This window comes from Etheostoma cragini, chromosome 4 (genome assembly GCF_013103735.1).
Source record: "Etheostoma cragini isolate CJK2018 chromosome 4, CSU_Ecrag_1.0, whole genome shotgun sequence".
Classification (NCBI taxonomy): domain Eukaryota; kingdom Metazoa; phylum Chordata; class Actinopteri; order Perciformes; family Percidae; genus Etheostoma; species Etheostoma cragini.
The window spans coordinates 23,154,008-23,167,135 of NC_048410.1; the positions used below are offsets into that span (position 1 = coordinate 23,154,008).

General features: G+C 40.7%; 2 protein-coding genes across 2 annotated transcripts; one reads left to right on the forward strand and one right to left on the reverse strand.

Annotated features, from left to right (window-relative positions):
* Positions 1-4,990: 4,990 nt before the first annotated feature.
* LOC117943727 (olfactory receptor class A-like protein 1) lies at positions 4,991-6,159 on the reverse strand. Its single transcript, XM_034870035.1, has one exon. It carries the CDS (start codon positions 6,157-6,159, stop codon positions 5,197-5,199), a length of 963 nt encoding a protein of 320 aa, XP_034725926.1. The 3' UTR covers positions 4,991-5,196.
* A 5,676-nt stretch (positions 6,160-11,835) lies between these two features.
* Positions 11,836-12,907, forward strand: LOC117943728 (olfactory receptor class A-like protein 1). The gene has a single exon (XM_034870036.1). The coding sequence runs from the start codon at positions 11,854-11,856 to the stop codon at positions 12,793-12,795; it is 942 nt and encodes a 313-aa protein (XP_034725927.1). The 5' UTR covers positions 11,836-11,853; the 3' UTR covers positions 12,796-12,907.
* The last annotated feature ends 221 nt before the right edge of the window (positions 12,908-13,128 follow it).

The window sequence follows — 13,128 nt, forward strand, 5'->3', positions numbered from 1 at the left end:
TGCTCTGAGGCACAGATAGCAATCTACGTTAATAGAGCAGTCGTTTCCTACAGCTTTACATTTAGAGTTGTGTTAAAACACCTTGCTGCATTTAAACCTTTTTGTGAGAGTTACTTAGGTGGACAAACAAGTTGCGCGCTTTGTTAAAATCCCTAAACGCATCAACCTACTTAAGCATAAGAGATGTTAACATGAAATGATTACTGGACAACATCAGAGATGGCTGAGCTCCTAACTCAGCTCTCTGCGGCGTCCTCGTGACAATCGACAGCAACACTACAGGGCAGAGCCACACTTTGAGTAATGGCTCACAACCCCTGAAGGGAGAATAAAGAAGTTGGCCATGGTGTGCACAAGCTAAGCACCTCAACATAGTGTTACTGCAGAGATGCCGCACTCTGCAGGCTTGCTCCATCTTGTCTGCATTCCACGGCAAACTCAGGGAAGTAGCTTGTGGAAAATTCCACTTTTTTGGCAGTTGGGGGTGAAGATGGGCAAGATAAAGGGCTGGATCCATGTCAATGTGAATTTGACATAAAGAAGGTTATGTTACCTTTGGACGAAAGGTCTTTGTTGGACTGCTGGTTGATGTACAACCAATTGTTTTTGATAAAATAAAAATCTCAAAGTCTCTTATATAATATATTTCAAATCAACATTGGGCATGTATTCATAGAGAAGATGTAAATATCCTGTATCTGAGTTGTTTTGACGCAACCACTGTGTGAAGAAACCTGTCTTGATGTCAGTGTTGCATGATGTTTGAGAATGTCACTCAGTTGTAGTCTTGAATTGTGCATTTGGTTCCGTTTAGAGGTATTTCCTTCTAAATAAAAAGATATTGTACTGAGCAGGCGGTGGCAGACACAGCTTCACTATGATTGCTAGAATTTCATTCAACTTTTAAACCCTCAGGTCGAGCATCGTCCATGCCTCGTAACCACAATCATTTTAAGAGATTAAAAATCTGGGCACACGGTTCACATACTCACACATCCTTCAGCATTAACCAGCGTCCTAGAGGGACACTGGATTGGCTCATCAAAGGATAAATCTCTGCAACTGACATGTCAGGAAAGCCCGTTCCACTCTCATATAGTTGCTTCTCTCTTGAAAATGTATTTTCTCTATAAACAGAGATCTTGATCTCAGTGAGAATACCTGAAGACTAATTAATAATTAAATAAAATTCACCCATGAATAATACATTATGAGCCCCATGTTGAGTGAATGTTGACACATAGCACATACTGAGACTGGATCACATCAGGGCAGGTCTCGGCTTTCAGTTCAGCCAATTCAAACTGTCACTGCCGTCTTTTTCGGATTAATAATATTCAGGTGTTTCTCAGAACTTCACATGGCAACATTCCCATGCCTGTTTATAGGTTTTTTTGTGTCTTACTCAGCAACCTAACCTATTCTTTTCCACTCTCTCTCTTTCTTCATTATATTGTGATACACTGCTGGATAGGGTGCAGTGCATCTTGAATGTCTTTCAAGTCTCAGCACAGCGGAGCATATCTTACCTGAGAGTGGTGGAGTTGCAGCAAGCTGCTGCCCTGGGGCCTCAGAGCCTTCCACCCCACCCCCACCCTCATTCAGTGTGGTCCATGTCCTTGCTGGTACATTGGAAAAAGGCATTATCTGCCATACGGACTCCCTGTCAGGCATTTCGCAGACATAGTTAATGTAGAGTAGTAGATTCACTGTGCTTACATGTTGCAAAACAGACAGACATGGCTGTCCATGTCTGTCTGTTTTGCAAAATGTAGCTCTTTTCCTCCACCTGCTTTTAATGTTTTCTCTCTGATGAGTGGATGTTGACTGAATTGAAAGATGCTTTGTCTATTAACATGTAACATCTCTATAACCTACACTGATTACATTTAAAGGTGTAGTTTGACAGAAACTGTTCCTTTTTATTTGTTGCCACTTGATTAATCGAGTAAAACCAGGCTGTCAGAACTATAAAGGCAACCATTAAACTCCAGAGCCTCCAGATTTATGAGGATGTTAGACTGGCATTTCAGCCTTTTCTACAAAATGGATGTTAATCAGGATAAATCAAAAAGAATTGTGTTCAGGATGACAGAACAGGCCAAAGTTTCCCCTTGACTCTGTAAGACTTCGTCTCACCAACTTTAATACAGAGCTCCTTGCTTGCGTGCAGTGCAGCATTCCAGGCAAGCTGAAACGCGACCATATGTGTTGGGTGTGTCTGAGGGAAGACGTTAAACTGGGCGGATGCAATGTAATAGGTCACACACATATAAGTCTGTAACCTAAGAGTGCAGAAAATAAAAAATAAAACTGTGTTAAACTCACCTCCTGGCAGATATTTTGGGGGTAAAGTTGAAAGCATGTTGCTTTTACATAATTGAAATATTTTTTTCAAATGTGCACTTCGAATTAAAACCAGTTCTATGATGTGCAAATTATTTTTTTTACAATCAGTCCTGCACTTTAAAAAAAATACTAAAAGAGTTGATTTACATAAAAGCACAGTTTTTATGGCATTCTCTATCAGGAGCTTCGCTCAAACAGGGAAGAAATCCTCTAAACAACACGCCTAGAAAAATCCCTTTGAAGGAAAAGCAAAGACGGTATCAGCAAACGTAAAAAGGGGTTATTACGTCTGTCATTTCCATAAAATGAAGGTTTTAAAAGTACCCCAGGATGTGTTTTTTAACAGACACATTTTCACCAGTAATAAGCCCCAAAGTGTCCAGTTCCTACAGTCAGCCAGAGGTTTTCTTAACTGGAAAAACATCAGAGAGAGTTTATGGGATTAGTGATAAGAATAACTTTTAAGGATACTGGATTTAATTGATAGTTCAGACGTAAACTAACTGAAAAGGCTTTTATGTGTGACTATCACATTATGCATTAAGCATATTATATTTAGAATTGGCTTTGGGAGGTGACTTCGTTGTTGAATTGTGTTTGTTGACACTGTCTGCACATATGACTTTATATTAGTCGTCAATTTGCTCCTGCATTAGTATAACCAGCACACATTTCTGCACGTTGCATACGTTGATTGTTGTGACTTAGATCATGATGTTGAAAGGTGTTTTTTTGTGGGGGAGGAGAGGGTTTGGCTTTAACATTCAGTTCCTGAGTGAAGGAGGGCCATATTAGGGTGTGGACTGGCATAAAGGCAGAAAAGGGGTGGGGTTCAACCCTGCTGCTGCATTGCTATTGGTGGACACGGGGGACAAAAATGCCTGTACCTGGTGTAGGTAAACAGAATGACAGACACAGCAGGTGTGGATCGGCTGGCGGGATTTACTGCAACCCTCGACCGACCATTCTGGACAACTTGACAGCTTTTTTTGCGTGTGTGGCTTTTGTACAGCTTTGTGTTGTATACTTTGTCTAACTACAGACAAAAGAACAGGAAAGTTAGCCTTTCTAGTTTTATTTCTTTTAAAAATATGTCAGGCACCGGGGCTTTATTATTTTCCCCGGTAGCTTATGCTATTCACACATCTGGCTTCGTTAAGCAAGTAAGATGCAGTCAGAGGCTTTACAGATGACGACATTGTACATTTAGCAGCTGTTGTTACGACTTCTTTAGCTGCAGAATTAAGTCTTGGAGGGGAACCGTTGTTGGTGGTTTGAGAATAATGGCAGAATTGGAGGGTTACATTAGTGTGGGTTTGGTCTCTACATGTTTAACAGCACCCTGCATTTGTTGAGGCTCAAAAGACTCCAGAAGGATGGAAATTGGTGAAAACAGGTCCTGTCTTGTGCAGGGAGAGGCCGACCGGCACACCCTTCACACACACACACACACACACACACACAAACACACGCACACACACACACATTGAAAGAGACATGAACATACACAACCTGTTATTCATGAATTTGTTCCTTTTAACTAGTCTGCAACTTCTTTCCCAACAGAAAAAGAAAGAATGACATCACTGAAAGCGTGGAAGGGAATCAGCCGTGTCAACTATATGTCATTGTTCGTGACTCCTCACCGGAGGCGCCTGCACACTCGCCGCTCTAATGAAACCATCCTTGTATTCTATCCTTCATTCCACCGGAGTCTGTGTAAAGTGTCAATCAGATTTCAGTGGTTTGAAGGGTAAAACACATGGAATTTGTCATCTGGAGAGAGCTTTCTCACCAATAAAGTCACATTAAAGAGGATTTTAATGGCTGAGACTTTTACAATAAACGTGAATGTTACTCTGTGACCAGAGATCATCTTTATTGCATGGCTTTTTATATTTTTCATGTCAACCTGGTGTTGAATGCAAGAGTTCTCCAAAAGCAGGACTTCTCCTCCTCACCTGCATTGTGACAGCAGTTGAAAAACACTGCACTGATTGCACTTTAGAGTTATTGTGGATCACACAGTGCTGGCAGCCCTCCTTTATGTCACTCACAGAGGTAGTTATGTCCTCACCCTGCCTTTCTGCCCTTGCTTCACCAAGACATGGAAATTACATAATGACTCATAAATCCCCACATTACCACATCCACAGCAAACTCGTCAGGGTCTGTGCCAAGACAAAGTTTTGTGTCCCTTGAAGTCTACTCTTCTTATAACTGCACCTGAAGAACTCACACATACTTTGTCAACATTGTGTTGACCATATTTTCAGGTTTTTAAACAATTCTTTGTTGGATAATAAACCTGCCTCATTGGCATTAGCAGATTCTATTCAAAGCCTTAATTATAGCTTAATGGGTAGCTGGAAGTCATTTGACAGCTACATTGAGCCCCAAGTCACCCAGCTATAATTCTTCTACCCAATTAAGATGGAGAGAACATAAACAAACAAAGCCAGATACTGTAATGCCACATCAACGAAGATCCATACAGACCTGTATTGAGTGCTGTTGTGACAGTTTTGGTCTTCAATTATAGACTGCAAGAAAATAGGTTCCCCCTGCCAACAAGTACACCTTCTACTCAGAGCTGCAGGCTTTAAACCCTCATCAGTTATAATTTCATAACATATTTGAAAATATTCATAAACAAGATATTTTTATAAATGATAAAAAAGGAGACAGAGAAAATAATCTTCTACAAATCTTATCTCAAAAAATAATACACCCAATACATAAGAAAACAGAATGACCCATGCGTGACTCACACTGTAAAAAGATTTGATTTTTTATCATCTTGGCTTCCTCTGCTGCCCTGTCAGTAATCAGTTATCATAGCAGGCCTCACATAGTAGAAATACTCGTGGCTTGCTCCTGAACAGGCTTCTCATGCACTGCGCACCTCAGCCTGCCATTCACCTTTCTGTTAGATGCAATGATGACCATGGGGCTCACCGCTGCATAGAGTGAAGAGAAGAATATACGCAGGTCAGAGATCAGCGAGGAAGCCATGGTCTTCCTCACAGTGAGAGTGTACACCCAAAGTCCATTATCTACCCCATAAAGAATCACATATAAGGTCACGAGTGCTACCACGGCTTTAGCAGCTCGTTGCTCGGCCCCACCACTTCCTCTACTCCCACTGCTGCTGCGGAGTCCCTTCACCTGCTGGCTGTGCTTGTAAAGGAAGACCAGGATGATCAGACTGGCTAGGGTCATGAGGGCCATGGGCACCACATCTCTGCCCACCTGGATTGCCCCAATTGCATCTTTGGACAACTTTGAAGGAAAGCTAAGTGAGCAGAATTCTACATTGATGCCATGGTCTGTTGGGCTGGAGGCATTTTTGGTGCTCAAGGAGTAGAGTATGGCTCCGGAGCTCATGCAGGTGTTGAAGAGCCAGAGGAAGAAGAACACAAAGCCCAAATACTGGGCAACCAAGGTGCGGACGGAGGCCCAGCGTGATCCAGGAGGAGCAATGCTCACACACTGGTAAGCACTCAGTATAAAGGTGAGCCAAATGGAGAGGGAGCGCGATGTTCTGTAGACAAAGATCACAGCCTTGCAGCCTACATCTCCAAAGACCCCTGCCAGGTAGAAGGATGCCACGGTCTCCAGCAGACACCGAACACCAACCACCAGGAGGTTGACGCAGGCCAGGTGCAGGACAATGACATCAGCTGGGTGGAGGCGGTTCTCCTGGTACAGCAAAAGGAGGAATGCCAGGATGATTGAAGCATTACCCGGGACTCCCACAACAGTGAGAGACAGGTAGAGCATCCCACGGACAAACTCCTCTGAAGGCATTTCTGCCCTAATAGAAATGAGTACAAAGCAATCAATGAAATAAACCATGTGTATTCAAAATGATATCAAAGAAGAATTGCTGTGGAAGTTCCCACCCCAACCTGAGAACAGTTAAAGCTAGCAAAGTCTGAAGTGGACCTTGTCCTTGATCCCTCCCTTCTGAAGTAGTCAGGTTGTTTGGGCTCTTATAGTTGCTACAGTTGTTGGATCTGTTTTTCACGGTACATTGACTTCTCTTCGCTCAGCTTCCAATTACTTGAGATCAATTCAGATGACTGATTCTGTCCCCTCACTGGGTTTCAGACAGACAGGATGACACAGAGAAAGCTGAGTGTGTCTGGGTTCATTTACAAACATCCAACCAGTGGTCAGGGAAAATGGTGTGAATGAGGGGGTTTTATACATATACATATATATATAAGCCACATGTTTATAGCCAGAAAAGGATTAAAACAATGTCTCAGTGTCACTGTTTCACTGAGTGGAGACCAGTGAATACTTTCTTTCTAATTACTGATCCTATATTTAGGTTTCCTTATAAGAACCTTCCTATTACCTTTTGTGTTTTTAATTTCTGCAATCAATTTTAAAAGCCACTACTGAAAAAGACCTCTCTTGTGTTTGGTAGTCAAACACCAACACCACAGTGTCCTCCAGTGGAGACAGTTGAAACAAAGTAAAAGCCAAAGGACGATCCATTTGGTTTGCATGATGGATCGCTGACAATTTCATTTCAAGAGTGTGACATAGCATTAGATTTATAGTTATGTACTTCATCCTAAGCAATGAGAGTTCTAAAAATAGAATGAAATATAAATTGTGAGAATGGAAGGGCAAATACGTGTGGGTGGACTGCAAGATTTACCTGCAAACGGTCCCACGGCAGGTAACTGGTAATGAATATTAAGCCCATTTCTCACAAGTACATGATAAGACGTGTCCTCCACTGAATTTAAAAGAGCCTATTCTACAATATCCCAATTGTTGAGATTAGTTGCATGGACAATTACATTTTAAGTTTTTGTATGTTTTGTGTTTAATTAAGTTGTGTTTTGAACACAATGTAAGAGGATTCCATGTATTAATAGTGTGGAGTTGGTTAATTTATACAGTTGTGGAAAGGAAATTGGCAGATTTTCTTACTGTGAAAATGTGAAGTACTTGACTTGAGTATTTCCATTTTATGCTACTTTTTACTAGCCTAGAAATCTAGATGCACCCTAGTGGGTCTAGATGTGTTTGGCTTGTCAGGCTAACTTTTTTCTATACTCTATGACATTTCAAAGGTAATAATTGTACTTTTGACTCCACTAGTACTTGTTGCTAGTTATATACTGTACAAAACATATGATAATTTACAAATAGGATGCTTTGTACCCAATATTATGTAAAGCATGCAATATTAGCTACACAGTAACCAACTGCAACAGTAAAATGACAATAACACATCAATTACAATAATCCAATAACACATATGCACAGTAGAACTCTCACACAGGCCATTTGTCTCCATTCACTTCTTAAGTGCTGGACTGTCATGTGTAATGGAGTATTTAAACAGTGTAATAATGCTACTTTTACTTAAGTAAAGGATCAAACTTCTTCCTACACCACTATACTTCAGAACACTTCAAACGTAACTCTAGTGTCTGGGGAAATTGTCTTTCAGCCAGATGAAACACATATTGCACAAAGACTCAAAAGTACATTTAAAAAAAAAACAGTGCAAAAAAATCTACAAATTCTACAATGTGAATAGAAAGAACTGAGAACAAAATTGCCTACATGTACCTAAACTGATGGATGATCTCTGTTGATATGTTGTGATAGGAGATGGTATACTCAGCAGAATGAAAATATATGTTTAAAATAAGATCCGTTTGTGTTGTCAACTGAGCATCATGTCAGAAGGATATTAGAAAGGCTAGAAAAGATACAATGAAATAATGTCAATGCTTGTGGGAGGTCAATTCTGATCACCTTCCCTTAAATGCTAATACAGAGTCTGAGGCCCATCAATATCAGACGGGAGACTGCTAAGCCAAAAGCCTCTTAAACCACATTTTTGCTTTGGGACAGATTAACTGGCACAGTGAGGGGTTCACTGAATATTCCCTCTTCACCAACCAAAGCCTTGCCAGTATACTTAAAGGTGCAAAAGGTTAGAAAGTATACTATCTCTGAACTAACTTAAGTAGAATCTAAACAACACTTAAACTTAAACACTTGATTTAAGATAGTACAGCCCATAATTGTGCCTAATTCAACCAAGTGAATGTTCACAGTTCTGTTAAAAGTATGGAAATCTCATTTGAGTACAGCTCATAATGTGCAAATGATTTCCTTTAAATGCAAAACCATTAACTTATACTATTTTATCCAAAAAGGCATCCCTTAATTGTGAATACAACACATATAGTATTGCATGCACAGAAAAAACATGTAATTGTTGACTGAAACTGCATTAAACTATATACATGTATACTTCTCCTCAAATAAAATAGTTGTCACGGAAATTGACATGTAATAATACATTTTAATTAGTGCTGAAAAAAAACAATTAACATCAGCTATAAACAAAGAAATAAAATCTTATGTCAGGGGGGGAAAGAGCCCAGATTGCAGCGTACTGTACATGATGCAATCCCCTGAGAAGGACATGCTTGAACTTGCCATTTTAATTAGCTCTCTGAACATGTAAACATGTAGAAAAAGACACGGGAAAATAACACATCTTATGATGCTTTATTCCAAAGCCCTCTCTCAGGAGAAAACACGCTTCTCAAACAATGTTACAGCACACAGGCCCAGTCTCAATTTTGCAAATGAGAAAACTTAAATTAACCAGTGGGTTTCATTGATGTTAATGTAAGACACATTTGCCATGTACAGTTTATAGAGATAGTGTTAGAATACCTTGATAGAAATTGCTAAGTTCTGTTGTAGCATGTGTCGGTGATGAGAGTTAAGAACATAAATGAATAATGGCTGGTTGTCCCTGTGCCCCCAATTAGTACAGACATGCATTGTTATAGGGTTAATTGTCTTGCTCCTCTGTTTCTTTTAACACGCTCCCAGGACATGAGGGAGGAAAGGAGCCCAAACTGAAGCATCAGCTGTGCATCTCAAAGCCTCTTGATAGCTCATTCAAGGCATCATCAGGCTGCTTCTGCATCAACAATAACCGCACACCATTGTCTCTGCGGGGGTTATTTAAACTGTTTTTTTTAACTCCACAGGGAAATAACATTATAATATTTGACTGGCGTGCAGTTTTTCTGTCTATAGAAGCTGAAAACTGACATGTGGAAGTTTGGAACAGAAAAATAACCCTTTACTTTAATTATTCGCAGTGTAGTTACTAGTTACTAAAAATCTGAAATGTGTCACAGTTACTAGGTTTTACTGCATAAGCAATTAATTAATTAAATATCTGCTTCAATTCTCTTATTAATGCACGCATTGATTTCAGTGTCGCTGTGGCACAGTGTGGGATAACACAACAACTGTCAAATTTAATAAAACAATAACAAAGCAAAATAGATATGTTTTGAATAGTCTTTATTGACGACATTTCACTTCCTGTATTGTTGAGTTGCCGCCAGAAATTTCCTGTTTTCCTATATCAATGTTTTTTTTAACTACCCAAAATAACATGACTGATTCCACACAACGCTCCTTGGAAAGTACAAACCTCTACTTTCATTAATTATTGGTCTTATTCAATTTTACAACATTTGAAAAAAACGTGGAAGTGGTTTTGAAGTAGTACTGAGTAAAAGTTGACATATTCCAGTCTGTGATTATCCATCAACATCCATTCCTTTAATTTCAGTCTAAATAATTCCTCATTTCTGCTTTTATAACTCAAACAGTAGGTGTAAGTTCCAATAAATTTGGTTTATTGACCATAACTTCCAAAGATAACTGTAAAACTATTATTATATTACTATTATAAGTTATTAAGTTAATGTTACGTAGTGTTGCAAACGTCAAGTGGCAAACGTTGAAAAAAACGTCAAGTGATTGAAAAAAGGGACATAAACATGAGAAAAAGCTTTAAAGAATTGTTAAAAAGCCTCAACAAAAAAGACAGTTTTTTTATGAGAAGACAACACAAGGGTTAACTCCAGTCATGTATTGAGGACCATGGTTAACTGCTCCCCGGAGCTCTGCTGGGTAAACCCAGACAGCTGGCTAGACTATCTGTCCAATCTGAGGTTTCTGTTGCACGACTAAAACTACCTTTGAACGTACACGTTTTCCACCAAAACAAGTTCCTTCCCGAGGCTATTTTTGTAGCTCTGTCAGGCGCTCAGCACTGCCTAAGACAGTTGTGATTGGTTTCAAGAAACACCCATTAACCAGAGCACGGTTTTCTCCCATCCCAGAATGCAGTGCGGACTAGACAGACCTTTCTTAGCAGTGCTGTGGAGGAAGGTCTGGCAATGTGTGACTATGTTTTGATAGACCCATTTATTGGTGCCTTGACAGGCATTCAAATCAATTAACACAAGTCTGTTTTTAAAATCAAATGGCAGAGTAAAATTAACTGTTTTGCAGACTCATTTTCCTTCAGCTCAGTTGCCTGAACTGTTAGCCCCTGTGTGCAGTGACGGTCAAATTGATCGATTTACAGTACGTGATTCATTCATTCATTCACCTCCGTTTAGATCATACCCAAGGAAAAAATCCTGGGAAGGGTGCGTTTGCAGCCACCAGTGCAGACAAGCGCAGCCATTCGTCTGCGATGATGATCGAGACAAAAGTAGCGAGTAGGAGAATTCAAATTTTAGTAATTGTTTTATTTTATTTCATAATTATTTACCTTTGTAGTTACCACCAAAAGTAGTGGAATAGTGTGACATGTTACTCCTATCACTGATCGTAAGGTCTTAGGCAGTTCAATTACTTTTTTTGCTGACCACCACCAAACCACACAAATTTTGGGGCTTTAATACTAGTCACCTAACTTCTTTATTTGTTCTTTGGTTTGCTCCCGTATTATTTACTATGAAAATAAGGGGTCATTGCCTAACAACAAGCGTCAATATTGGTTGTTGGAGCTGCTTGCTGATTCAACATCTGTCCTCTGCTGAAGACAGTCTATATTTCGTCTATATTTCATGGAATACTTACAAATTACAGTGCATAACTTTCACAGCAATATGCATACGAATGGTTCATGAGATCAGCCTGTAGGTTTAAACAGGATGAGTGATAACTGAAAGCAAAATCTGTTCAAATCAGCGTTCATAAGGGCACCTGACTATTGTTTATTTCAGAAATGAAAAATTGTGCAAAATGTGCATCCTTCAGTCGTTCCATATTCCCTTTGTGGTGCTTTGTCCTCTGAGATCACCAGAGTCAGATTTAGTTGGTTGCTTTTATTTGCCAAACTGGGGGATGAACACTGCAATGCTAGCCAATGATCTCAAGGGGCATTTAAGACTATAAATTGCAATTACACAGGCTATTGAACATTCAATGCACAATAGGCCATACTTTTCATCTCAACTTCAGGTGAGCACAATTTTTTACAGAAATAAATCAAAGACATTACATTAGTATGTTATAGGTTTATTTTAAAGACTCTATGGTAACTTGGAGGATGTTTCTTGTGTGCAGTGTATTCACGTCAGATTTGATTCTCGGCCTGCTTCTCAAATCATTCTCACTGCAGGCCTTGCTGTCATGGATCTGTGTGTGACCATCAAAGGAGTCTCCTTCCTCCTGCAAACAGGTGTGGGCATCTTGGGGAACACTGTGGTGCTGCTGGCGTACGCCCACCTCATGTGCACCGAGCCTAAGCTTCTTCCTGTAGACATGATCCTGTGCCACCTGGCCTTCGCCAACCTGCTGCTGCTACTCACCCGCTGCGTCCCCCAGACCATGACTGTGTTTGGGATGAGTGTCCTGCTAAGTGATCCCGGCTGTAAGGTGGTGATCTACGCCTACCGCATCGGCCGGGCTTTATCAGTCTGCATCACATGCATGCTCAGTGTGTTTCAGGCAGTTACTATTGCCCCCGCTGGACCCCGTGTGTCCAAGTTGAAGCCTTCCCTTCCCTCCCTGGTCCTCCCTACCTTTGCAGGACTGTGGCTCCTCAACATGGCCGTATGCATCGCGGCCCCTTTCTTCTCTATGGCTCCACGTAATGGCACCGTCCCTGCCTTTACCCTCAACCTGGGCTTCTGTCATGTGGACTTCAGAGACAACCTGTCCTATGTTATTAATGGGGTGGCTGTCTCTGGGAGGGATTTTGCCTTTGTCGCTCTGATGTTGGGCTCAAGTGTTTACATCCTGCTGCTTCTCCACCGCCACAGCCGAAAGGTGAGAGTGCTCCGACGCTCTAAGGGCGGTGGGGCAGAGACCAGGGCGGCCAAAACAGTCATCACATTGGTGGTTCTGTACGTGGTCTTCTTCGGGATTGACAACATCATCTGGATCTACATGCTGACTGTGGCGAAGGTGTCACCAGTGGTGGCTGATATGAGGGTGTTCTTCTCCTCCAGCTACGCCTCTCTCAGTCCCTACTTCATCATTTCCTCCAACAAGAAGATCAAGGCGAAGATTGTGTGTGCAGCTGAGCAAGACCAACCGTCAGTGGACAATCAGGAGTCCAGTGACAAATGACACTCTTTCTTTATCTCGACAGGCTGCTGACTAACAAGACAGCGGACTTGTACTCTCAGACCTTATGATTTTCAACACTGTTGCACAGATGACTGAACAATGGACTCTTTAGAAAGTAATACAAGTAGTGACCTTGCATTTGGTATCACAGGGTTTATTACATTTACAGTATGTAGCCTATTCATTAATCAATTAATATATATACGGATGTGCCTGCCATGTGGTTTGTGGTCATTTTTTATGCCAGCAAAAACACATGATTGACATCCTTGTCATTAGAGCTGAAACAATTAGTAATTATTCAATCAGTAAATAAATCTGCATCAATTTTGA